General features: G+C 40.0%; 1 protein-coding gene across 9 annotated transcripts in view; it reads right to left on the bottom strand.

Annotated features, from left to right (window-relative positions):
• BIRC6 (baculoviral IAP repeat containing 6) overlaps positions 1 to 25675 on the bottom strand; it is a 190681-nt gene extending 165006 nt beyond the window's left edge. For 7 of the 9 annotated variants that reach the window (XM_075496108.1, XM_075496112.1, XM_075496115.1 and 4 more), the window contains exons 1-7: positions 25285 to 25671; positions 8670 to 8851; positions 5604 to 5741; positions 4991 to 5184; positions 3024 to 3135; positions 1509 to 1591; positions 84 to 306 (exon numbers count right to left, since the gene is read on the bottom strand). In XM_075496108.1, the coding sequence (XP_075352223.1) occupies positions 84 to 306; positions 1509 to 1591; positions 3024 to 3135; positions 4991 to 5184; positions 5604 to 5741; positions 8670 to 8851; positions 25285 to 25537 (1185 nt within the window). In that variant the 5' untranslated portion in view covers positions 25538 to 25671. Of the gene's footprint in view, positions 1 to 83; positions 307 to 1508; positions 1592 to 3023; positions 3136 to 4990; positions 5185 to 5603; positions 5742 to 8669; positions 8852 to 25284 lie in introns of all 9 variants that reach the window. The other 2 variants (XM_075496117.1, XM_075496116.1) reach the window with 2 other exon arrangements.
• Positions 25676 to 27059: the final 1384 nt, after the last annotated feature.

Raw genomic sequence — 27059 nt, 5'->3', positions numbered from 1 at the left:
AAACAGAAGAGGTCTTTGATTTAAATCAGAGACATGCTTAATCAGTAATTAGTTAATAAAAACTGTTTGTTTATATTGTATACCTTCATAAGTTTGGAAACATCCCATATGCAGATCTTTCCTCGTTTTGTTGCAGCAGCTAGAAAATGAGGGCAACTTCCAGATCCAAAGCAGGCTATTCTGTCAGTGCCATCTGTGCAGGGAAATTGTGCTGGACTTGTTGCCAGTGTGACTGAAAGAGGTACATTCTGAGTGTGCTCACCCTTGACAAATGGGCAGTTTGGGGAATGTCTCTCATGTTCAGACCTTTTCATGTTAAAAACAAACATAGCAAACATTGATTTCTCACTGTGAAAAATATACACATCATATACAAACTCAGCCCTTGAAGTGAAGCTGAAACTGAACTGTTTGAACTGTATTGCAGTCAACCATATAAGAGAGTTCTGAAGTTACTAATGCAGCTTGCCCTGCTGTGTCTCTATAGCAGGCTGTATTCAAGCCTTTGATCGCTTAATGGATATTCATATTCAAATGGAGGAATCTACACACAGTGCTCTTAATATAAATAGTCCATTTAAAAAAATAATTGTTCTATAGGCAGTAGCCCATCATGTCCTCATGAAGAAAAGCGCAGATTAAATTCTACAAAATGTACATTAGAATTCCAATGTTATGAGATATTATTATAAGTAACCGTAACAAGATGAAGCAACATCCTGTCTTTAGTTCTACACCCACAGTTACAAAAATCAAAATTGAAAACAGTCCTGAACGACACATTGACCAAGAAGCATGAAAAAAACCTTCTAATCTCAATATAGACCTAAGGCAGAGACATGGCAAAGAGCAATTACACTACTACAAAATGTCTGGAAACCAACATGGGAAAGGAGGAGACAAGGACTATAAAAATAATATTACAAAGGAAAGTTTCCAGCAAGTCAGGAATCTGATGTGTTCAAATAACAATTATAAATTACCAAATAATCAAGACAAAAATTACGTTAAGAACCCTTTTAAAATCAATATAAGGTCCCACATTTCTGTCACTACGCACAATTTTAGCTGATTCAGGAGACTAGTAATGGATCTTGCAACTTCACATAAAAGGCAAATATACATTGCATGGCCATTGCAGTTTAAGAACTTAAAAAAAAAAGATGTGTTCTAGTCACAGTCATACAGAAGACTGAGTTTAGATCCCTGCAAAGAAATGTTGGCTGCCATCTTTGCCATGGAACAATTTGAAATGAAATAGCAAATCAGAATTAAGAAATAAAACCAACTAACAATTTCTTGGGTTTAGTATTACACAGAAACTTGACATAGTACAGGGAATTATTTTGTTATTTGTCCCATGGAATCATTCTGGAAATCCATTCTTGTCCGTGACACTCCCTAAACTCACCAGAAATCCCATCAAGATAATGTTGATCTTTGTCCTCCAAAGATTTTTAACCTCTTCAACACAAAATTAAGTCTACTCCAAACATCATTAAACTTACCAAGGTTCATCTGTAGGCTCCCAGCATACCAAACACACACTACAGGTAAAGCACATGGCTCTGTCATCTCCTGATGAAGCAGGCTATAAAAATAAGAAAAAACACTTGAAATTTATATAGCTATGTATTACAAAACATTTTAACTAGGTCCTCTCCTAACACTTCAACAAGTCCTGTCCTTCTTCTAGTGGCATAGCAAAGCACCACATCAAACGTATAAAAGGCCACAAATTACATACTATAAAGTGGCAGTATTTCACATTAAAAAAAGAGGATACACCACATTACTATAGAAGAGATTCAGAACCAACGCCTGCACAAGCCACTGGATAAAAACCACATAGACCTAGAAGAGAACTCAGCATCACTGCTAAGACTTTTTTTTTTAATTTGAAAACAGTTCATAAGGTTCAAAAAATTTAGAACCTCAGTAGAATAACTGTACATCTGCATGTTTGGAAAACACAGGTTAAACAAATATTTCCTATTATGCCTTCAATCTGCTGGAATATAAAGCATTCTGTATCACTCCCCTGCAAAGAACAGTTGTTACTAGCTGAAGTGACAAGAGGAAAAAGAATGGAAATTTCCATGGTCTTAAAATTTAGCATTTTCATGTCCACATTTCAAGTGTGCTGGTTTTGGCTGGGGTGGAGTTAATTTTCTTTATAGTAGCTAGTATACTAGCTACTATAGTGAGCAAGCGGCTGCATAGTGCTTATTTGCCAAGTGGGGTTAAACCACGACACAAGTCACCAAGATATGCTTGCGAATATGCAGATCCAATTCTAACATAGGAATTCCCTGCATTTCTCTTCCTGAACAAGCTTAAGAAATTCTCCAAAAACTTTATCCACTTGCACCTATCAGGCTTTGCAGTTGACATAATGAGGCAGACAATATTGATGTCAAATGATACACACTGCCTAGCCATCGTTATCTTAATCCATACCACAAATAATTTTTTTATAGTAGAAATAATATTAAAGAATTAAAAATAGAAATAAGCAAAAGTAGTGGAATAAAATGTTAAGGTTGTATTTATTCACTAAGCTTAATAATTTAGTAATGTGATCTAGGACCGTTGTTTGTTACAATACAGCTTAAGTCCCACTAGGAAAGTATGGTTAGAGGACTCTGATGTCAAGCTTATTGCTTTTTTTGCTTTACTTCTATTATAAAAAGGATATTTACTCAACAATCTAACAAGGAGAAAGAGAAACTATGTAACAACCAACTTAATCTTTATTATTGTTGTTTAACTCAGATCAATTTGATACTTAAAAGTGTTTTATATGCTGAAGTTCAGAACAGTATTTTCTGTGATCTGTACAAAAAAAGAAGCAACCTCAAGGCATGGAAAAAGCCTGAAACTTAAAAAAAAGAAGAGCACTGAATGACAAACTTCTTCATTATGGTTTTTGAGGGGGGAAAAAAAAAAAAAAAGAGACTTTTTCCCCTGCTCCCCAAACCTTCACCTAGGGAACAAATACTAAGAACAACTAAACCTTTTACCTGGTGATAGAACCCAGCTTGAGCCATAGGATCTGGCTGTGCCCACCTATAACCCACATGAGGCCATGAAGTGAATGTCTCCCGTCTGTTAGCTTCACTATACATCAAAGACCTAGAAAGGTGAAAAATGCTACATTACCCAAAACTGCCACTTAGAATAAAAAAGTAAACTATTTATGAGATATTTTCAATGCTTTAGTAACTGCTAGAAATACCACAGACAGTTAGCTGTAACTTATACTTAAAATTACCATTAACAATTACAGAAAAGTTACAAAGTTCTCTCACTTGGGTATCTAAAGTACATCCTCAGCAAAAGACCAAAAGCAATACAACAACCTACAGGCCTTAAAAGCAAGATTAATAAAATAAGCTTCTAGGTAGCCTATTTGGTCTAACTGCAGAAAAGCATCAGATATCCAAACCTACTCTGCATTTAGGGAAGATGTAGAATCTAGCCCAACAGAACTGCTAGAAAGTTCAGTTTTTTAACATGACAACTACTGCAAAAATTTGGGTTTATTAGTTGAATAGATATGAATATGCATATTTAAAAATAGTCCTAAGTGATATTTTAGGCTTAATTGAATACATGGTACAAACCCCCCAACATTCATCACTCATTGCATACTATAATACTTAAAAATGATAAACTACTAAGTCACAAAATACGAACTCCTCTGCAACTCAACATCTACAGAGAAAAGAAGCTCCTCTCTTTTCTACCTTCACTCAGTGCATGTCCCTCATCTGATATAGTACATAAGAAACAACTATCAGCTTTTCTTTTTCCTTGGCAGAAGTTTGTTCTCCAATATGATCCCAAGAACTAGTGCTGCTAGACAGAAAAGTGCCTCACTTCTTGTTTCTGCCCCTCAGTTTCAGGAGATTTTTGCTGTCTTATAAGAGAATGGAAATATTAAACATTTCCTACCAAGGAAGGAAATAATCCTTGCAACACCCATATAAGGGCTGTCTTAACTTGACATTATACGATCTTAAGAGACAGATCTTGGAGAGGTCTAATGAAAAATACAATAAGGCAAGGTACAGGTAGACCTGGAGGCTTGGGGAGGCGAAGTAAGAGATGAAATAAATTTTATTAAATTATTTGAGCTGTAAGAGATTATAATATGCTTGTAAAATAATATTTTTATAGAAACTTTCAAGAAGGAATTAACTTATAGACTTAGAAGATTTATCAGTATTCTAACTAGTCTTGGCTTATGAAGGTTAAAATAATGGGTTACTTGCTTTTGTATACATCATCACTTGGATCAGAAAGAGATGAAGCAAAAATCTGACGTAAAATTTTCTCTGACCCCAAACACATAGCAGGTGACTAGAGAGTTCAGAAGTAGCATATATATACTCTGCAAAGGTAACAAATTCCTAAACTTCTAAAACACAAAACATGGGCATAACTGTTTCTTGTATGAAGGAAAAGGAATAGATTTCATGACGCAGCATAGTATGTATGCTCTATCTTTGGTAGACAAATGAGTGCTCTCTTTGCATTCAATACTAGTTTGAGTAAAGCCAGTAACTTAAGTGGTCATATGCACCTGACTGTTCACATAAAATCCATAATCAAACATGATGAAGAGTAAAGCCTAGGTGAACTTAGCACATTAATACGTTACAATACCACCTAGGGACCTATATTTAGGGCTGCAGTTGTTACCTTTCTGAAAGTATATGTTGGGATTAAGAGCAAAATGAATTCAATTTGCCTAGCATTAAAGTCAGAATCCAAACAAAACAGTCTTGTGGCACCCATAAAGGTTTCCCTAAGTTTAGTAATATGTACAGTGCATTGTGCATTAAACAGTTAATTAGCAGTATGTGTAAGAGCAAGAAAGTACAGAATAGGACTAATTCCTTTGGCAAATAAATTAAAGTCATCTAAGAGCTTATTCTGATATAACTAAGGGGTCAAATTAATCACTTATTTTGTCTTAATATACCTGTCCACAGATCGACCAGGTCCCACACCAAGTTCTGGTCGTGCGCTGGGTAAGAGGTAAGATAACCTATCCATCACAGAGGATGCTACAGGTAAGGCAGCAATATTTTGATTTATCTTCTTGAGTTCATTTACAATGGCACTGGCGACAGACTTCAAAACATGATGAGGAAGGTGGAACATAACCGTTGCCCACTAAATTAAGAAAAAAAGTGCCTAGTTTATATTTTAAAACTTTAACATGTAAACAACAAATAGATCACAAAAGTGTCAAAAGCAAAAACACACACACGTCTTGCACCCTCTCTTGATTTCAAGAAATAATACAAGAACAGACACAAAAAAGCAACATGGACATAATGCAAGGAAAGTCAATAACTTCAGATTTAAGCTCAGCTGGGTTTATTAGTTGGGTTTATCAGCAAGAAAACCAACCTTGTTTGTTCTCTTAACATGTGAAACTTCACAGAGAGGAACTAAGGAGCATGTAATACATTCCAGGCTCTTCAAACAAAATCCACCACACTGTCAAGCATTTTGTATGCTTCAATAATGGTAGCCAAGCAAATTAGACTTGGGAATCCATGTTAGACAGTACAGAGACAAATTCTTACCTTTGCAACTTTATGATTTGCTGCTGTTTCATGTGAGGTATTTTTTAAACCATCCTTCAGTTGTGTGATGAATAAGTCATATCCCTCTGTGCTAGAAACATCTACTTTTTCTATGCAAGCAGATAGCAGCTGCTGAGCCTAAAATGCAGATGTGCAAGAAAAGTTAGCATCCACGTTGAATAACTACAGACAAGAATTACACCTGTTTCATTACTCCGGGAAATGCAATTTGTCACATCCTACTTTATCATATATTATATCAGCATAATTCCCATAAAAGACCCAGAGTTGAGTAAGTAGTTCCAAATTTTACTTTGTAGGCCAATCAGTGGATAAACTTCAGCAATAGTGACAGTAATTACTACAAGTTCCCTCAAGGGCAATATTAGCAAAATGTTAAACAAGTCAGTCATATAAACAATTAGAACATATATTAAAGCCAAGCAAAAAGGAGACATCTATTGCCCCATGTTTTTCCTTCAAAAGGATTCATCCAGCTTTAGGGACAAAAAGTGAGAGCAAGAACAAAGTCTTGACATTTTTCTGAGTAGCTTTGTATCTAAAAAAAAGGTAGACGATAATGAGAAAAACTATGTTGCAACAAAATTAGAGATAAATTACTTACAATGCTAGTATAATGAAGCTGAAAAATGAGGCAGAAAAAAAACAGGCTAGTTTAGAATCTAAAAGTTCTTAAAACTCAGAAATAATGCATCTAGAAAAGGACACTATAAACATCCTTTTATAGACTTTTTTTCTTCCAAGTCCCATCTGTTTCAAGCTTGTCCCTCTGCTAACTTCACATCAACAGGTAAGATTTAAAGGTACGCTTTATGTGCGAAGCACAGAGTATTCTATACCTGTTGTTAGGTGGGCTAACATCTGAAATATGTTATATGAAATCTTTCAAGTTACAAACACAGGGAAATATTTCCCAAGGGCAACGGCCAGCCAGTCCTTCAAACAGCCACAAACTGCTCCAAACAGAATGGGCCAAATGGCCACTTGGTTACGTCCTTGGGGAGTTCAGGGGAAGACAGACAGAAATAAGGCAAATCAGTCCCCTAGCTAAGGCTCTACCTGTTTCTCAGATTTCAATAAAAAGACAATTACAATTCTTGTGGTATCTCATACTTCTCCAGTCTCTTGCAGATGACAGAACAACAACAGATAGACTGTGGAAGTTCATAAATTTACAGTGTTCTACAAAGAAGTAAAAACAGCATAGAGGCTGCATTGTAACTTGTCAATGCTGTGATTAGAAATGCATAAAGATGCACTGTACTACCAGCAGATCAATCATATAAAAAGACTACTTCATTTAAGTGCAAAAATTTGCAGAAGTTCTAGAGACTAACAAAAAATAAAGGCTCTTGCTTGGATAAAGGTTCCTGACCTTCCTATGATGAAAGAGGTGGACTGATGCGTTTGTATGATGTTTGCTTAATAGTTACTAAAATTTTCTGAGGTCAGAGTACCTCCTCTAAAATTAAAAGTCAGAACTGAAGACTGCTAATGTTTTTCCTCCCACCTCACTGATCCGGCCATGAACTCCCCAAATCTGTTCCTACCGAACTATAATATTTTGCAGTATTTTTCTACAGGAAGGACCTTTACAGAGAAGTGCTCTATTTTAACCTTGAAATAGGGGTCTGTAAACTCTTTAGAACCAAGGAATCTTTAGCACACTGACACAAACTTATAGGTTGTATTGAACCATGTGAGACTGGAAACCAGTGACAGCAAAACTTAAGAAATGAAATGCTGACCTCTGTCAGTCTCTTCACACTCAGCCACACATACCAAGATTTTGTAATTACCCACAACAGGTGTAAAAATGATGCCAGTGGCAGCAAGCCTGAGGAACCTGGAAAGCTCTCTTCAGAGACCTCTACGAAGCAACATTTTATTGCTGTTACTCCTACTCAAGACAAGTAGTTAAAAACCTCACATATAACACACATTCTTGGTTCATAATAAGCACCTATTACTCAATACTGCAAGAGCCCATAAATATTTTAAATCAATGCTCAGGATAAGTTTTTGTTGGTGGTGCATCATTCAATATAAATTTATTTCCCACAGAAATGAGTGGGAAGTGCTCTCTTCTCAGAGTGATCTCAAGATTCAGAATCTGGATCTAGTAGTCCAGTTTTGGTTTCTTTGACTCTAAGCCCTATTCTAAATATTACCATTGGCAGATGCTCTATGCTTTTCCCAAACAAAGAATTAATCTCACTTGTAATTAAAATTGTTGTACAGATTTACTTCCCAGGTCTATCACTTCATGACCACTCCAAAGGTGAAAACTACTTTCCTCATCACCAAGTGCCTTAGAAAAGAAGCAATTGTTAGCCATCTTGTATTAGGCAACATTTGAAAATAAGAATGTACATGCTACCTCACCTAATAAATGCTACACTAGCTGAAGGTAAACCAATGCAACAAAATCCTAAGCATTACACGCTAAGCAAAAATTTATACATTTGATTCCCTTAAAGTGACACTAAACGCTTGGTTATATTGTCTCAAACCAGGAGGAATTGTGTTACAGCTGCAATAGTCCAAGCACAAAAGGGAAGCCAGGTTTGCAGGGAAAAAAAGGCTTTCATTAGGTCAACTGACCTAGCTAGAAAAGTTAGATTCCAGCATTAGTTCTTCACATGTAGCAACACCATATTAGCTGATTTTAATTGTCTTTGTTTCCCTGAAAGCCTAAAACAAAAAAATTCAAGGATGCCTAGCAGCCCAGACTGACCTGTAGAAGTACATATAGATTCCATACATAAGCACTGACAAAGCTCTGGAAATGACTCCTTACTTCTGGTCACTAAAAAGTTCTTTTGTCTGAAATAACATGCTCTTGATGAGGCGAGCTCTTACTTGTTTGAGATACAGATAACCGCAAAAAGCTATTGCCCTGTGATAGCTAATAACTAAGAAACTTTTCCATTACATGCTGTTAACATCACACTAGAAACTCAGGGTCAAATGCCTGGTTTCAGTATTTCTGACAGAGTTATTTACATACTCTTTTTTCTTTTTTCCCCCCTCTCCACATCTTACCTCTGTAACCGGCAATTCAAGCTGAACCACATCATCTTGTTTTGAAACAGGCGTTTGCAGAGCTGTGTCTAACAGTAAGATGCCATTGAGATCTTTCCTACATCCTACTGCATAATCATCCACAAAGATCACTTTATCCACAGCAGAAATATACTGACATTTCACCCGTCCACCTGGTTTAGCTATAAAGGAAAAGACAAAAAGCAAGATCCAATTAGAAAACAGCTTTTATAAAAGACCTTTAATATCTGTTCTGGAAAGTAGTGTAACACTTCAGCAAAATCTTTACTTCTTGAGATGATAAAAAACTATCATTTTAACTACTACAACTTTCACCAAACTTTTATATTTCCTATATTAAAAAACAAACAACCAAAATCTATACATCCCATCAACAACTACAACCACTTTATTCCTGTAATGGAAGCCATCATCCAAGTCCTGCTCCTACCAGGAGGCCTAAACTAGTGTTTTCAAGCCTAATGTAGGTGCCTGATGTACTTGATGTTAGCTGACAATCAATAATAAGAATTAAATTGTACAAATCAGCATGAAAATTAAGACAAAATAGCTAAACTACCATTAGGGCTGATTAACACCATTTAATCAAGCAAAACAATATTCAAACTTCTGAAAACTAAGTCAAAACAATATTCAAACTTCTGAAAACTAAGTACAGCATATAACATGTGCCAATGCTACACATGTTCCCTAAGACACTAAGGTAGCTTATTGCTGCTCAGCACTGCACACGTGATGTCAGTAACAGGTTAGAGAAGTCTGGTGGGGGTGGAGGAAGACTGTTGGCAGACAAATAAGGAAAGGCTGTGGCAATGGATATTATCCCCAGAAATGTTTAATGTTACTCAACATTATTATGTGTCTAAGGCTCTAAGGCTGGATGGATTGTAAAACTAAATCCATGTAATATGGTATCTGTGTAGAAGGCAAATTGCTTTAATTCACAGAAAGTGTAAGCTGCTGCTACAGAAGCAGACTGTATGTATAAGTGCATGGACAAATCATCCAAAGGGCAAAGCTGAAATCGCTGGATCATCAACATAGATCTCTTCTTGTTGCACAAGAACAGGAGTTTCATTAAATTTTGCATTAATCAAGTCCCGCCACTGTTCTCCTCTTTCCTCAGACACTAGATACTGTTTATATTATGAATAATTAAAAATCACCATTTAGGTAGCTAGCATACAGATAAAGCATCCAGATAGAGACAGCTACATAATTCCATTGTCTTCACACGTACCGTTAAGTGGAAATTAAAGCTTCTCCAAATATAGGGCACATCAATCCGACCACACTGCATTTGTGGTATCCTCTCTCGAAAACCCAGGTCAAGAATAGTTGTCAGCTGCCCTTCTCACCAAAATTTTAGAAACAATGACTCATATACTCTCAAAATATAGGACATATGCCTTTGCCTGCATGAGTATACTGCAATCGTAATCATTGCTGTAACAGTCAGAAACACTTCAAGAGCACTGGAATCACTTGATAGTTGTGAAGTCGTTAGTCCTAGCTCAACAAAAAAGGGTCCTGTGAATGGCAAATCAACTAGTTTCAAAGTGTATTTTTGCCAATACATTGGAGTTCCTCACACAAGACTTTCTACAGACAACACAGCTGCAGGCAAGGAAGTAAGTCATTCTACAGAAAAATAAAAGTTTCAACAAAAATTCAAATACAAGTTTTAACGTCTTTAAAATTATTAGTTTCAACAATGTCCTAGAAACTATTATGTAAATAAACTGAAAGGTATCACATGCCCTAAACTAGAAACCTCAGTAGATTCACATGGTGTTTGCAGTCTATTCAGTGTGATCCAAGTGATGGATCACTACAGGACACTTTCTTTAACCCATCACTTCTCTCCTCCTTCTTCCCAGAGAAAATGGGAAAAGCAGCTCACCTTTTCTGGCAGTGCCAACGCCATAACACTTTCTTTTGCACTTTCCTTATTTTCTGTCAAGCACAGGACTATGCTTATGCCCTATGACTAGTTCAGCAGCCTGGAGGAGCCCCAGCCCTTGTGGCTTTCCAGGCTAGACCATTCTTATTTTATCAGTTCTGTAGTGAAGTTTGTGAAATCTCATGTCTGAACTACCAAATGGCTAACTAATATCCTCTGGGTAAGTAGTCCCAATTTTTAGAAGCCAATGAAGATTACTAATGAGGTAGATAACATGCCTAATCAACATAATATTTCTGCTCCATTATGAAAAAAAAGTTATAACTACAGCACAAGAAATATATTGCCTAACAGCTGTGATTCTCACTGTGCTGGTTAATATTTTGGCTGGTTACACTGACAGAAAGAGTTTGGCCAAACTGTACCTAGAAGGTTATTTACAGTTGCTGGTTGTATTTTATTCGAAGCACATAAAAACAAAACAAGCTCCCTTAGCCTAAGTCGATGGAGCTTCAAGGAAGTGATTCAATCAATATTTAGTGTCATTCCAACACCCTGGGAAACACATTCTGCAACTCACTGGTTTACACTTTGAATAGCCTCTGAACTGTTGACAAGCTATTTTGCAAACTTAGGAGCTTAATTTTGGAGTTCAGAAAACACATTTCAAGATGGTTCTACTACTAGTCACAAACCATATCATAGTTCACATATGGCTGGCCATATGATTAAAACAGTAGGTTGAGAACCCAGAAACGAAAGAATTTAGAAGTCACCACTATAGAAGAAGTCACCACTGTAGAAGAAATTCCTAGAAAAGTTTAATCATGCCTAGAAAAGTTTAATCATGCCTAGAAAAGTTTAATCATCAGCATTGGCAGAAGGGTCGTTTCTAACTCAGGATCAACATTTTACAATGTGCCAACAGACTCCCACCAATATCCTTTGAAAACCTTCTGGTGGCACTACAACATTATGTCCTGTCTGTCCAGCCTGGCTAAGTTTACTAGCAATAAGTAGTGACCTACATCTTCACAAATCACAGTTCAAAAGTTTCACATAAACTCACTAAATGACTTAAGCCAGGTCATCAAAACCCAATTGTTATTCTCATTTTAGCCCTAATTCCTTCAGCTGTAATTTATTCAGGGTGGTGGAAGAAGAAAGAGTTATTCAAAATTTTTAACAATTTTACTTTACAGTCTTGGCACAAGTGGATCATAGCTTCTCCCAATATCTCCAGCTTATCTGTCTAGGATTAAAAACAAAACAACTCACAAAGAAGTCATTAAGTCTTTTGCCAGTTCCTGTAAGGAAACCTGGCAGGCTGTTAGCATGCTAGAAGTGCAAGCCCAATAGCATACTGCTTTATGGTATGTCGGCTATAACAACCTCAGAACTAGCAACCTGAAAACTTAAAAGCAAATAAACATCAGATTGCAGAAATGAAGAATTTGAGAAAAGGAACATTCCCCCTCCGCCTTCTTTGTTTCAAACAACACAGAACAGAGATCAGCAATTTCCTGTGATCAAAATCTGACCTACAAAAAATATTACAGAAAACAAACTTGTCTGGAGAACACATAACAGTCTAAGCAGCATCTACTGTGCCCCCTTGTTTGCAGGTATTAAGATGAACCAAACTAATTAGAAAGTTAGCCTTGTGTTTCAAGAAGTAGAAGAATGAAAAAGCTTGTCTCCATTTGTCTGCTTGTGCTGGTTTTGGCTGGGATAGAGTTAATTTTCTTCACAGTAGCTAGTATGGGGCTATGTTTTGGATTTGTGCTGAAAACAGTGTTGATAATACAGGGATGTTTTAGTTGTTGCTAAGTAGTGCTTATACTAAATCAAGGACTTTTCAGCTTCCCATGCTCTGCCAGGTGCACAAGAAGCTGGGAGGGGACACAGCTGGGACAGCCGACCCCAACTGACCAAAGGGCTATTCCACACCATATGACGTCATGCTCAGTGTATAAAACTGGGGAAGAAGAAGGAAAGGGGACATTTGGAGTGACGGTGGTATTTGTCTTCCCAAGTAACCGTTACACATGATGGAGCCCTGCTTTCCTGGAGATCTCTGAACACCTGCCTGCCCATACGAAGGAGGGAATGAATTCCTTGCTTTGCTTTCCCTATTAAACTGTCTTTATCTCAACCCACGAGTTTTCTCACTTTTACCCTTCCGATTCTCTCCCCCATCCCACCGCGGTGGGGGGGGGGGGAAGTGAGCGAGTGGCTGTGTAGTGCTTAGTGGCCAGCTGGAGTTAAACCACAACACTGCTATAGATAGCTTTAGCCTCAAAGATCTAGAGCTTAACAGAAAGTGGCTGTCAAGTGGCTGTCACCTGAATATGCATGGCCACCATCACGAAGAGAGTTAGATTAATGTTGATAGTAACACCTTTGATCTTTTCCAATATTTGAAAAAAAGTTAATTCACCTTGAAAACTGCTAGCCAGGAACAGCACTAAAACATACTGCAAAGTCAGTAATTCTCTATGACAAGAAGCTCCCAATACACAGCATGCAAAAAACCCACATAGTTTCTAAATTACAGTAAACTAACACTTTTATCTGCAGCTGTAAAGTGAAAGTGGTAAACACATGCATCATAGCACTAATTCCATAATGCTAAGATCCAAGACCAATCAAATATCTAAAGGGACATCCATAACTTCGATCTATAAATGCAACTAGGTCTTTAGATTAAGAATTAAAGTAACATTTTTGGAGAAATAGAAATCCCATCAGCTCAGCAAAACACACACATTACGTGCACTGATACCAGTTTTTGCACTTCCAATTTAAACTAAAATATTCAAACAATATCTCAGTACTCATTTCAAACCATGGGAAGCTAAATGGATAAAGTTTCAGGAGATCAAAAGCCCTACGTATCCTATTAACTTTGTATCATTAGATTTGAACATCAAGCCATTTAAAGGCAAGAGAATCCAAAAACTCAAGAGAAGAGAATGGTACAACTGCAGAAGTCCTTAAAATTTATTGTTAGAATTAAAAATAAAATTTTAATTTTCCCCTTTCTGTTGTGAAGTGTGGGTGTAAAGCTTCAAGTTTAGGAGGTATTATCACTCATGGTAATATGCTGTGTGAAATTCTCCTTTCAGAAGCCAGGTTAGCAGACAGCAATACCACCCTTTCCATTAGAGACAAAAATGCTTCTTGCCGAATATTGCTCAGCTACTTCTCACACATTTCACATGTACCTGGGCTTAAAAAAACATATGTATCAGTTGTCCTCATTTATTGCAAGGCAGGTGCCTTTCCTATTGCTACCTTTTCACATAATCATAAAACCAACTGAAAAATCCAGCTAGCAGGTATAACATGTCATTGCATGCTACCTAAGTAACACAAGTTTGCCAAGGCAAACATATCAGAACACTTGCAGTTTGAGGAAGTTCTACAGTACAAAAAAAACCCCAAAAACTTAAAGTTTAACTTGCTGTCTTAACTTGCTATATTTGCAGGAAACTATTTTGAACTAATACTACATAAGACCACAACTATGGATTAGTTGCAAAGGGTAACACAAAAGACGACAAAAAGCAAACCACTGCAAGCCTGGTTTAAAAAGGAGGAAGCTGTCTCTAAATTGTTTTACAACAGCGGCTCCCAAAGGAAACAAAGACATGGTGGTTATGAACATTTGGGAACACAGTAATGAGAAGATGGCTAAGGCATGGCCAAACCAGGCCATGACTGCTCATCATTACTGAAGTTATCGTTACAGATTCTCTCTTGTTCCTCCTCTTCTCTTCCTCATCTACATCTTCAGTGCAAACTTCAGCAGTGCAGTTTTATCTTCCAGGTCCAGGCCCAGCCCCTTATTTGCTCTAAACATCACCTCAAAGCACAGCACTCTGCTGCCACCATGAAGACACTCCATGGGTCCCTCCTTTCCCAAAACAAAAGCATTCTCAGACTTGAGGAAAGGATGGAAAGGAATCTATTGGACGAAAACAAGTTCAAGTTGCTATTTTAGACAAATTATGTAGATGGGCTTAAACCAGCTATACACAAGCAACATTTTCTCTTTTAGATATCACTATATACACACACCTCCATCTGCCACATCACCTGGAAGAACAGTCCAAAAAACTGAATAAAGCAAAAACACATTCAGAGCTGAAACAGGAAAGAAAACTAAAAACGTTCTCCAAACAGCAAGAATGCTAAAGGAAGCAGAAATACCCAGCTTAACATCACAAAGTGCCTTCAAACTCCCTTATTTGTCAAAACTGGATTTAGTTAATCAAGAACAAGACACGTGATCTACAGTTTATCTTTTCCTTTAGCAACAAACAGGACAGAATTGTTTCAGTATCAGTTTCATTATATGATAACTGGTTTTAATAATCCTTATGTGTTATCTGGGCCAAAGCATTGGAGGCTGAGACATGAATATTAACTAGATGTGTCTGATCAAGCAACTACTAACAGAAGATAACATTAACACTTAAAAGGTTTCAGAACATAAACAAAAACCCACTGAGATCACGGCAGTTCATATCTTGCTAGCTTTGCGGGCATAGGGTCCTCTTCCACTCTACAGACTTAAACCGAGACTGAATCAGCAGGAAGACACTGGTGAGCTCTTTGTGCCCACGCTCTTTACATTGTTTCAGATCTCCGTGTACCTAACATCACTGCCGCCTTTTATGCCATACAGAATGTAATTGCTCACAGAGCTTCCTACCATTATCCTGAGAACAAATTATGAAAGATTTCACAAGGTATTCTACAATCCTTCCTGCAAACTCAGGTTAATTGTGAAAATTTAACACCCTGCAATTCTCCTGCAAACACCTCACAGAGAACAGTGTCTTATTCAAAATTTTTCTCAAAGTGAAAATCTATGATTAAAAATTTTCAGGAAAGTTGTCTTTCACAAATTGCAGACAGAGAGATTACACAGCATCCACCCAGAACCAGAGACAGGCAAGGAATACTTCACAGCTCAGTAACAGGAAGTTCCCGTTCTTCAAGAGCAATTCCCACTGCAGCATTTCACAACAAAGAACTTTTGCCAGATGAAATTTTACCACCCGTTCCTCTTTTTGTCACTCAAGTGGCTAGAGCATCTGAGTTCACGCATTATGTACCCTGCAGTCTCTGTAACAGGAGAAAACATCTCCAGTTATGGCACTTTTTAAACTCCCAAGATTGTTTGGCAGGAAATGGTTTAGCTTTGCCCCCTGCCAAGCCCCAATATTATAAGGAGCTTCCAAAATAACAAACTGGGAGAAGCAGCAAGTTCTCAAAAGCAGATGGGTGGGCTACAAGACAAGTGAAAAACTGGCTAGACTGTCATGCGCGAAGTTAGCAGTTAATGATTCAACACCTACCTGGCAGCCAGTTATGAGTGGCATTCAGCAAAGCTTGATATGATTTACTATCTTCATCAATGGCTTGGGCGATGGGACAGACTGCACCTTTAGCAAGACTGTGGATGACACCAAATGGGAGGCAACTGATGTATTAAATGGCAGGGCAGCCTTTTAAAAGGATCTCAAAAAACCATAGAAATGGCTTGATACAAACCTCCTGAAGTTCAAAGACAAATGCAAAGTCTTACACCTGGTATGGAATATAACCCCATACATCAACAGAAGCTGGGGACCACCTGTCTAGGTGGCAACCCGACAGAAGGAACTTGGGGATCCTGACGGACAGGCTAAACAAGAGGCAGCAATGCATCCCTGCAGCAACAAACTGTTACCACACAGGGGATCACACAGGCAGTAGATCGGGGAAAAGATTAGTCTCCTCTACTCAGCAATTTTTAGTCCACATCCTGAATACCATGTCCAGTTTCAGGCCTCCATCTGAGATATCAGCACATAGGTGAGAGTCCCAGGAAGGGGTACTAAGACAGTTAGAGGGCTGGAGCATACAACACATGAAGAAAGACTAAAATAACTGGGCTCGTTTAGTCTGCAGGAAAAAGGGTTTAGGAGGAAATCTAACAGCAGTCTTCCATTACTACAGCAGTAGTTCAACAGCTACGTTAGACTGCTGAGTTACTACCTACCTTTCTCTTTTTGACATTACTTTTAAGGAAATACTAGGAAATACACTGAACACAGAAGCAAACATACTGGATCAGAGGAAAATGCACATAACCCCACATTTTGTCCAAGACAGTGGTCTAAACCAAGTGGTTAGTGAAGAATTTAAGAAAGGGTATTATATAGTGGTACTCTCCTATAAAACCCTCAGCCCCTGCTATTTTGTGTTCAGGGACCTTCTGAGCCAAAAGTGATTTCTTTTTGATATAATGACCTTTGATAGGTTGTTCTTCCCTCAGTTTGTCCAACGCTGTTGTAATTCCACAAACATTTGGCGTCCACAGTGTTCTGTAGCCAGGAGCTCCATATTTTACTATTTCTCACAGTTACTTCTTTTGATGCCCTCAGCTCTTGTACTAGAAGAGACAATCAACTCCCAATTCACATTTTTCACACATCCAGAATTTTGCAAACCTCTCTCACTCTTTTACCTCCCCATTCCTAATCATCTCCATCAACTTTTTCAGGTTGAATACTGTCTCACATATATAAGCCATCCCACACCTTAAGCTTCTCGTCCTGTTATAGTTTTTTTGAGATGGAAATATCAAAACTGCATACATACAGGCATTGAAATGGACTTATATTCTCAGATGGGTTCTTGACAACTTCTCTAGTAATTGCTTATGTGATAACTACTGAGCGTTTAGCTGGCATTTCATCTCTCTAGCACAACTCCAAGATCTCATTCTGGCATTATGAGTCAGTTCAGAGTCCAGTACACTAGGCTCCAACTCCACTAAATTCTTATGGGTACTTCAAATTAATTAAATGCATTCCCACATTCTCCTAATAACTGCTTCTGCATAGCAAAGCTGAAGTAGAACAGGCTAGATCCATTCATGTTTAAGTTATATTTAAAAGTGAAACTATTCTTTAGGATGCCTTTTCAAATTCTTTTAGAGAAGCTGGCAAAATTGAAGGACCTTGTATGTTTAAGACACCTATTTGCAGCGTAGGAATATTTGAACCTGGTGACTATGTAAGTTTAACTTTAGCTCTGCCACTAAAAGGGGACATTCAGAAAAGCTAACTTGAGCTTTCTAAGACTGGTCTTGCCAGGCTCCTTCTATAGGTAATGGGAAGCAGGTTCCTCCAAAAGTTCAGAGTAAGGACTCTTCCTTTTCTCTGTATTGAATGGAGAGGGAACCTAAGATTATTTGTTGAAAAATGCTAATCTTGTTAATTCTGACTTACAAAAGCTGCAGAAAACTGAACAGAAAAAATCCACTATTAAAAAAAGTATATCGAGCAGTGTTGTATGTCATCGTTTACATCACAACATGAATCTAGGATTCCGTGGAAGACAGGTCAACTAATTCTATCACAGTATTTCTCCACAATAACCACAGCGCCGTCTTGCTCTCCAGTAAAACACTCCCTATCTTCCCAGTCCTCACTGCCATCTGCCCAGCTTCCTACTTCCCTAACCTTTTCTAACCCTTTCCCCATTGTCATCCAGCCACTCCATCATAGTTATCAGTCCCATCCCTCACGCTCCCAGCTCTTCCTTTCCATAAGGAGTTTTTCATGATAGAGTCTCTGTAGCCTGTTGCCCAGTAAACAGTTTATCAAACTCTTCTCCTACAGCTGCCAAATGCTCAGATGAGATCCCGATTGCTCCACACTCAGTCTGGTCAGGGAAGTGCAGTGGATCAAAGAGTTTTCCTTCCACGAACTGTATAAGGGACTAAAGAACTGCTGACAGACTGTATGCTATGCAAGCCTTCATTAACCAGCACTTGAGACTGGATATGTGTTTTCACTAATGCTACTGATTTTCAAGACTACTTAACTGATAAGCAAATCCTTCCTCTCTTACGTCACACATATTAAAAAAAAAAAAAAAAAAAAAATCAGTAAAATACTCACTGAACAGCCCTAGCAAATACCTCAAGAAAATTTTAAACATAATAGTGTTTACATTTCTGTGACAGATAAGTTATTATTTCCATAATTTTACACTTTTAATCCAGGCAGTAAAACAAAAGTTTTTTTTTTTTCTCCCCCGCTTCTTGTGCATCAGTCTTATCTGTGGAGTGCTCTTTCCCCTAACATACATGCAAATCTTCAAAATAAATGTTTTGCATATACCAGACTTCCTGTCTACTTTTTGACTAGCAGTGTGCACTGGGTCCTTACCAAATCCTGATGCTCTTCCCAAAGACAAGGCAGCAAAGGAATTGGGCCAATACACAATCCAATATTTGACTCCACAGAAACCAAAAGAAGCTGCAAGTGTTGGTATCCACATGTACTTCACAAACGGAAGAACTGAGGGCAAGAGCTGTTCTTTCTTGAACCGTACACTCAGTGATAAGCACTCATCTGGTGACTGCAAGCAGTCATTGCAATTAAGAGAGCATTAACTATTTAAAGGACAGCTTTCTAACAGCAGAAAGCAATACTGTGGCATCACTTAAGAACCATCAGGAAAGTGAACTGATCCATGTGTAAATTTTTTATTTAAAAATAAAAAAAATGGTGAGCAGCTACTGATGCCACTGAATAGACAACATGCAACAAGCTATCTCATAACATGACCTAGGACAGACTGATACGCTCAAAAGTTGTCCAAGAGTCCACATGGTTGTAAGTCTTATCTCCATCTCCAAGACAGCCTAAGAAGCATTTTTGAAAGACGTCATACTGTTCAGGGAGAATTAAAGAATCCTCCTAACAGGAAGGATGGACAGCTTTGTTTCCTGATTTGAAAGCAACTTGGAAAGAAAACCTGAAATAACAGATCAACACCATATCAAAAAATCAGACATAATCGTTATTAAAAGCTTGAGAGAAACATAAGGTGAATCTTCAGTCTAGGATAGATTTTTCTTATACTCTTATAAAATCCCAGATGTTGTATTTCACTTAAGCTCAAGTTATGGATACCAATGCAATAGCAACCATAAAAATATTGTTATACACAACATAACTAAAGACTCAGAAAGGGGTTCTACTGAGCCAGCTAACATTGTGGTGGGCTGCTAGAAAGGACCAATTATAGGACAGAAGAGTATACTGATCCAAACCACTGATCAGCATGACGTTCAAAGTAGTAAAAAGATCAGGGCTTCTACAGATCACTAGGCTGGGCAATTCAACGCAAAAACCTTCTCCATGTTTCCGTTAATTTGAGTCCAACAGAGATTTACCTGTTTTCTTTCATAATGTTCTGGACTTGAATTAATCAATTATCTCTGCCAGAACATATTTCTGCCAAGTTTCTTCTACATTTTATATAACACAGTATACCACATGAATGGGAGCTGAGCTGAAGGGTTTATCACATAAGCATATTAAAAGCTGTCTTGACCAAAGCTGGACCACAATCAGCATTGTGGTTGAAAATCAGTATTTTCCCAAGGATTCTTCATATCAATGAGAAATACCTTAATTACCTGTGAGATGAACAGGGCAGGAAGTCAAAGTTCAAATCCCTGACGCAGAGCAAAGTATTTCTCTTCGGATCAGTAAGAAGCATTTAAAGATACATCTTCCTGCAGAAGACTTTTTTCAAAGTCCATTTGCAGAGGGCTAGGAAATTTCTGATTATCTGACATTAAAGCATTCTGCAACCTTTAATAATACAGCGCTACTGTTGCAATGATAGCCACGAATCCATCAGTCCAGATATGAATGATCCATCAATAAAACAAAAAATGTTGTGCTATATTGCCTGGAAACATAACATATGCCTGCATTGCTGTCTGTTGTTACTTCTGGATCCCTGCAGTAAACATAGTAACGCAAACACCCCTCTAAAGACATGTGAAAAGAAGAGATCTCTATTTTTACTCTGTTTTAGTTTCTGCAGAAGATAATCCAGATGTGCTTCCACAGAGCCTGGAACTATCAATTAATGGCATCTTGACAGTCTGGCAAGATGCATGGCAAGTAAGAAGGGATATGTGACATACTCTGACTAAGCTAGCAGACAAATGGAGCACACAGCGGTCTGGAATCTTTATTGGTATAAACACTGGACTCAAATCTAACAATTCTCCTACTGTTTTTCAAGAGCTTAAGGCTCTTCATGAATGACCTTAAGATCACATAAATCAATTGAATGATGTCTTTAGGAAGCATTTTACCCAGACTAGCATCGTCATCCAAGTATACTCAAACGCAAGCTGGGCTGTAGCAGATCACTAGCTTTCCAACAATACTCCCCATGCGATGAGAAAATAAACAAGGAGAAAATTCTGTATTCAGAGCAACAGCCTTCATTATTAATATTTTTTGTCTCATAACTGACAAATGAAAGTAAGAGCCAAGAAGATAAAGAAACTCCAATTTTGCTCCAATTTTCGCTCCAGTTTTGAGGAATGAAGGAGACAACTTGAGCAGTATTACCACAGTGACCTTGAAACAGTTGAAACTGATGATGATGCCCTCAAATAATTCAAGCCTAGAATTGGATAGCAGAGCATCCCAACAGTTTCTTCCTGGGTATTATAAGAAGTGTACACTCCATCTATGATCTCCAAGCTACAAAAGAGAATCTCTTCTTGTTTTGCCTTCTGCATCACATGGAAAGGAATCAAAAAGAAACAGAACTGGATATCCCTTGACAGATTTCCAAGGCTCCATAATTCAAAGTGATCAGCTGAAGACAAACAGGATTTCCCAAAAGGGAACACTGACAGATAAGACAATGGTGTTGAACTTGCTGCCACAGGTGAGTCCCCTGGGCTGGGATCTGTTTCCTTCTAAACTCTTCTGTTGGAGGAACAGCGGCTGAAGGCCTCTGGTGGCCATGTAGAGTCTCTTGTTTCCCCTACAGGAACTGGTATACGTGTACAACAAACAGATCCTTCCCTGTATGGATTCAGAAGTCTGTATTTTGACTACTCTTAGGGCCATTATAGCAATTGAGAAGGCTTTAGCTATGAAACACTGTGCATTTTAGTGAACAAGGCTCTGAAGCTATTGCTATGTCAAATTAACCTAGAAAAACCTACAGAAACATTCAAGATGGCCACTGTCCATCTGACAGTACATTTTAGTTTCTTACTGTGTTCCTGGCCAAGCTTCTCTGGGAATTACAGCACTCTCCCAGTTCAAGCAGTTTTCTTATTTTGTTTGTAAACAGAAGGAACTGATAAATGAAACATCTCTACAAACACTAAGAGAGTCGCTGGAGATTATTCTGGAAGTTTGGTTTGATTCTTTGGGGTTTTTATGGTCTGTTTTTTTTGTTTTGTGTTTTTGAGATAGAGGAAAAGGCTCAGCCTTAGTGCTGTATTTGGAGACTGAGCATGCTCTTTGGCTACCAGTGTTCAACTTGAAACTGAAAGCATACAAATACTTAAATGCCTAAGAGGGAAAATAAAGTACTTGATGGACTTGCATGACAGATTTCAAAACTAGTCCTCACTAATCACTACTAGCAAACACACAGAAATGTGTAATATCCAGTAATCACAAGAATGGTCCTAGCACTCCCAGTCTGGTTCTCTAAAATGCATATTGTGCATGCCTTGGTAGGATAAAAAGGACAACCTCGTGACCAGGTAAGACAAGGATTAATGTTAAAGGATCACCTGATTTTCCCCTTACCAATGGTACTCTTATTCACTACCACACTCTGGGCTGTTGCAAATGATCACCTGGCCCTCTTGAATAGGCCTACAGAGCCCATACAGGAAACAGATAAAGATGATCACACACTTTCAAGAGATGGATGTGATGAAGATTCAGTGTAGTATAATAATAATAATAATCCTCACTGGTTTCCTACAGTTTGGGCTCAGAAGAACAATCCCTGGATCATCACATACATCAGACCAATGATGTTCACATGAGAAACTGAAGGACATAAACCAGAGACCATATGCTAATGTTTGGACCTGATCTATAACTGAACTGTCTTTTGGCTGTGAATCTTTTGTCTTGTTCTTTTACACACCAAAGACAGCAATCTGCATTTACATTCTAACAAAGGCAGCCTCCACTGCTTTACCCGATTCAGTATTCCACAGGTTCAATCTTTACTCTGAGAATGAGCTCAAAGCTTAACGTACTGCCGCAGTGAACTGCAAATAAAAGCAACACTGAGGCTTAGTGGTGTTTCCTTTTCTCATCATTCCCCCCCCCCCCCCCCCCCTTGATGGGGGATCCTTTTTCTTGCTTTGCTTTCTAGAAACAGAGGCCTGCTATGTTTTAGTTTTCCTTAGGTAATGAGCAACAGCATTTCTGTCCAATATAAATCTTTTGGCAGGGCAAAAGACCTGCAGCCCCAATTACCAAGGAGGACAAGCAGTCTCCCGAGAGAAGCAGTTTTAATTCCCAGGGACTCTATTTTTAGTTATAGCACCAGAAGTCCCTGAAGCAACAATATCCTTTGACCTGTCATTTATGGCAGGGGAGGGAGCAGGGACAGAGTTGGTCTACAGGTCTGAGTGTCCAACTATACTATCCTACATCAAAAGAACTGACGCTGTACAGAGCAGGCAGACATCAGAGAACAGTTGAATTCCCTTTTCCTCCTCTTCCCAAAGAAAGGCTGAAGAAGGAGAGAACAAGAGTGAACACGGTCACTAACAGCCCCAACAGACACCAATTGCTGAGATGAACCAGATTTCCGACAGGCATGCTGGTCTGAATCTATAAGGACATTCACTTAAAGTTTCTTCAACCTAAACTAAGGTTATAAATTTTTTCCCACTAACAGAATCATCAGCTATACTGCACAGATAAAATCTGGGTAGATTGCAAGCAATTCTGTTGTTTCATGTGAGGAGGAGTAGAATCCATCTTTTATAGTCATGCTGTCACAAAGAAGACTGACACTAAAGGAAGTATACATGACTGAACGTACGTAACAGAAGCAATGCAATAAGTTATTTTTAAATAGTTACTGTTTAGGGGGGAATTGCCATTAGTATTTTGAATACTAAATCAAATCCCTTGCAAGAATTGTATCATAGAAAAGTGTAAAACGACAGCTTAGGCTTTGATTTACAGCTCACTTCTTTTTCTGTTCATGAGAATTAAACACCTCCTACACAAACAACCAATTACAAATTAAGTCCTCGATTTATTCCCTCTTCATCCACAACTTAAAAGCAATTCTCAAATTCTGGCAAGAGCTTAAAGGAAAGTAAGAAATGAAGTTATTAATAAAAAAAAGCACTTTAGGAGATAGCATGGTAGAAGAAAGGGGATTACAGAAGCAGAGTGATCTGAATTCTGAACAAAGTGGGAAACATCACACAAGAGCCTCATTTTCAATACAAGTGATCTACAACAAAAGCAGCTGACAGCTTCTTAATAATTCCACAAAGCTTTTTTTTTATCATCCCAAACACGTAACCTTTACACTTTACAACGTACCAACTTTAACTTGTGAAAGGAAGTAACTGATTTTTGTCCTCCTCACTTCAGTTTGACATTGTAATACAGTTGCTGGTTTTCAAGGTGAAAGTATACATATTATCTACACTATGGCATCTCCGCACAATTTTTGACATTACTATGTCATGTTCAGGTGGCAAACATCAACCCTTCACTACCACCCCTAGGCAAAGTTACATCTTATTAGTAACACACAACTGTAAGGAGAACCTGAACATGTAAACACACAACTAGTAAGAAATGTATCTTTCTATGCCAAGGGTTGGTCTCACAACATACCAAATAACATCTCCCTCCACCAATATTCTGACAAGTACCACAGTTTAAGAACCATTAATGAACCAGGAACAAAAGCTGTTAACAGCATATGGATCTTTTTCTACAGAACTCATTTGTTAATAGTGTAAAAACATTAATGGGCAACAAAAAAAGTTGTTTCATAGTTATGGAGATGCTACAGTCTTAGCCTCCACAAAGTCAGTACCTAATCATGCCTCCTTAACATAATAGCAGGGATACTGTTACTAGCACCAGAGACAGTCAAGATACTCAACAGCCTGAAGAACTGTGCAAATATATACAAAAATGTACCATCAAATAACTTCATGAACGATTCTGATCTTAAATAATTCTGAGCTGTAAGACAAATGACACTTTTAAGAAATAAGCCTTCTTAACAAACCCAGATTAAGGCTCAATAAATAAATTACTACAGTATCACATATCAACAAGAACTAGAACTATGCCTATCCTGCACAACATGCTGCTTCTAATCTTTGGAAGGTTCAACGTTATGTCACCCACAAGTACACCTGAAAAAAAAAACCCAAAATAAAAAAAATACAGCCCTACACAACACAGCCTTCCATCCCCATTTAATCTTTCAGTAGCCACGCCAACACATCCTACAGAAGAAAAATGCCTCGGTGCTGCCTACACAAGTATCTCTGCCCCGAAGAGTAGGAACCGTTCAGGCTTGAAAAACAAGAAGGGGGGAAAAGGAGCCAGGGGAACCCCCCGGCACCAAGGGCCTAAACCAAGCCCGGCCTCTCCCCCCGAGCCTCCCCACGCGGAAACCCCTCGCCCGCCACGACACCTGTTTTCAGGCGAGCCTCCGGCCCGCCTCTCCCCCGGCTCCGCAGCGCCGCGATCGTGCCCCGCAGCCGCCCCGGGGGCTGCCACGGCCCGCTCCCCCCGCCGCGCGGGCCGCGGCCGAGGGGCCCGCAGGCCCCGCGCTCACCGTTGAGTGCCGACGCCTGCAGCGTGGCCCCCGAGGTGCCGTCGATGACTTTGATGGCGCCGCGAGCGGTCACGGCCAGGATGGCGTTGAGCGCCGGGTGGTAGCACAGGCTGCAGAGACCGTCGGCATCGCAGCGCAGGCAGCCGTCCCGCAGCAGCAGCCACTCGCAGGAGCCCGGCCCGGCCGACACCGGCCCGGGCCCGGGCCCAGCCGGCGCCGCCGCCGCCGAAGAGCAGGAGGCCGCCGCAGCCATCTTCCCGGCCGCTGCCGCCACCGCCCTCAGGACAAGAGGCCCGGGGGGAGCCGCTCACTGACAGTCCCTGGAGCCGCCGCCGCCGCCGCCAGTCACCATCCGGGTCCGGGGAGAGGGGGAAAGGGAGAGCGCCAGCGTGAGCAGGAAGTGACACAACCGCGCCGGATGCGGAACCGACCGCGGCCTGACACTGGGGAGGGCGGGGGGGAGCTAGCAGCCGCTCGTCACGGAGAGGGGCGGGGGGACAAGGGGAGGGGCGGGGCTCCGCTGCGCGCGCGCGTCCTCGTCCTCCCTCTCCCTCCTGCATGCGCGCGCGGCCGCGGGCGGGGGCCGCGCAGAGGGCCCCCGCCTCCCCTGTGGCCGTCGTGCGCATGCGCGGGGGGGGGGGGGGGTGGGGTGGGGGCGGGTTGAGGGCCCTTCATCAGCCCCGGCCGTGCCTCGCTGCGGGAGGCTGGCCCTGCCCGGGCAGCGGCGGCAAGCGAGGCCTGAGCGGGCCGCCTCCGGGAGGGTGCTGGAGCTGGCCTGCTCGGCCTTGGCCCTGCCGGAAAAGCGCCGGCGGCGCTGCCGGGCCCCGGCCCGAGGCCGGCTGGGGGAGGTTCCCGCCTCAGGGCGGAGCGCTGCGCTCTTGTGAGGAGTCGGTGTAATTTCTCCGTTCCCTCCGGGGCCTGAGTGCGGTCAGCTGGCCGTCGGCTTTGCCTGGCCTTCGTCGCTGCGGTGTCGTACCGCTCCGGACAGAAACTGGGTTATAAGCGGGGGAGCGCGTTTGCCGCCTTCCTCCTCGGGGAAGCCGGAGTGGGGATGTACTTTTCATACCCTGGCTTTGAGACTGGCTTTCTTTTTGTACTTAAGGAGTGATGTGAGAGAGCCCCTAATTAAGTTCCTTTCAGCTTTGGTACCAACTGAAAAAGCCAAAGCGCTAGCCTGCTACGGCTTCCTTTCAGAATAAACTGGGCCCTTGCGAAGAGCGTCGCTGGCCGCCGGGGGGGGGGGGGGGTATTGTGCCTGTGTCTGCTTGTAGGTACACAACAGTTCGGCCTGAACTCCTTGTGGGGTTTTTTACCCCAAAGTGTAGGGATGGAGTCATTCTAGCCATGAAAGCATTTTGTTGTGAAGCAGTATTCACCATGCTTCAAAAATGACATAAGTATAATAAAAGCTTTTGTATTGTTGAGATTTTCCCTTTTTGCCCACTGGAAGAACAGCTTGTATAGCTAAGACTACCTGTAGGCATTCTTTTATCTAAGCAGCATGTCTGCTAAAGTATTTGAGAAAGCTTTTAGGCTACTGATGGTCTTAAATATAATGAAGTTTCAAATATAATGTGGTTTCCTACAGAAGAGTGTTTTTATTAGAAGGACCCCAATTAACACAGGCTGCTGTAGCAGGAAAGCAATTTAAGAAATACAGTGTCTGTGTAAAGAAAAAAAAAAGAACAAAAACCCAAAACCACATGGGTATGTATGCCACCCAGGCTAATCAAAATTGTCCTAAGAGCAAAATAAGCAGCTTTTAAGCTTGCTGC

Source organism: Mycteria americana, chromosome 3, assembly GCF_035582795.1.
Source record: "Mycteria americana isolate JAX WOST 10 ecotype Jacksonville Zoo and Gardens chromosome 3, USCA_MyAme_1.0, whole genome shotgun sequence".
Taxonomy (NCBI): domain Eukaryota; kingdom Metazoa; phylum Chordata; class Aves; order Ciconiiformes; family Ciconiidae; genus Mycteria; species Mycteria americana.
Note: the sequence above shows the minus strand (reverse complement) of the source record. Positions and strands in the feature narration are given on the sequence as shown.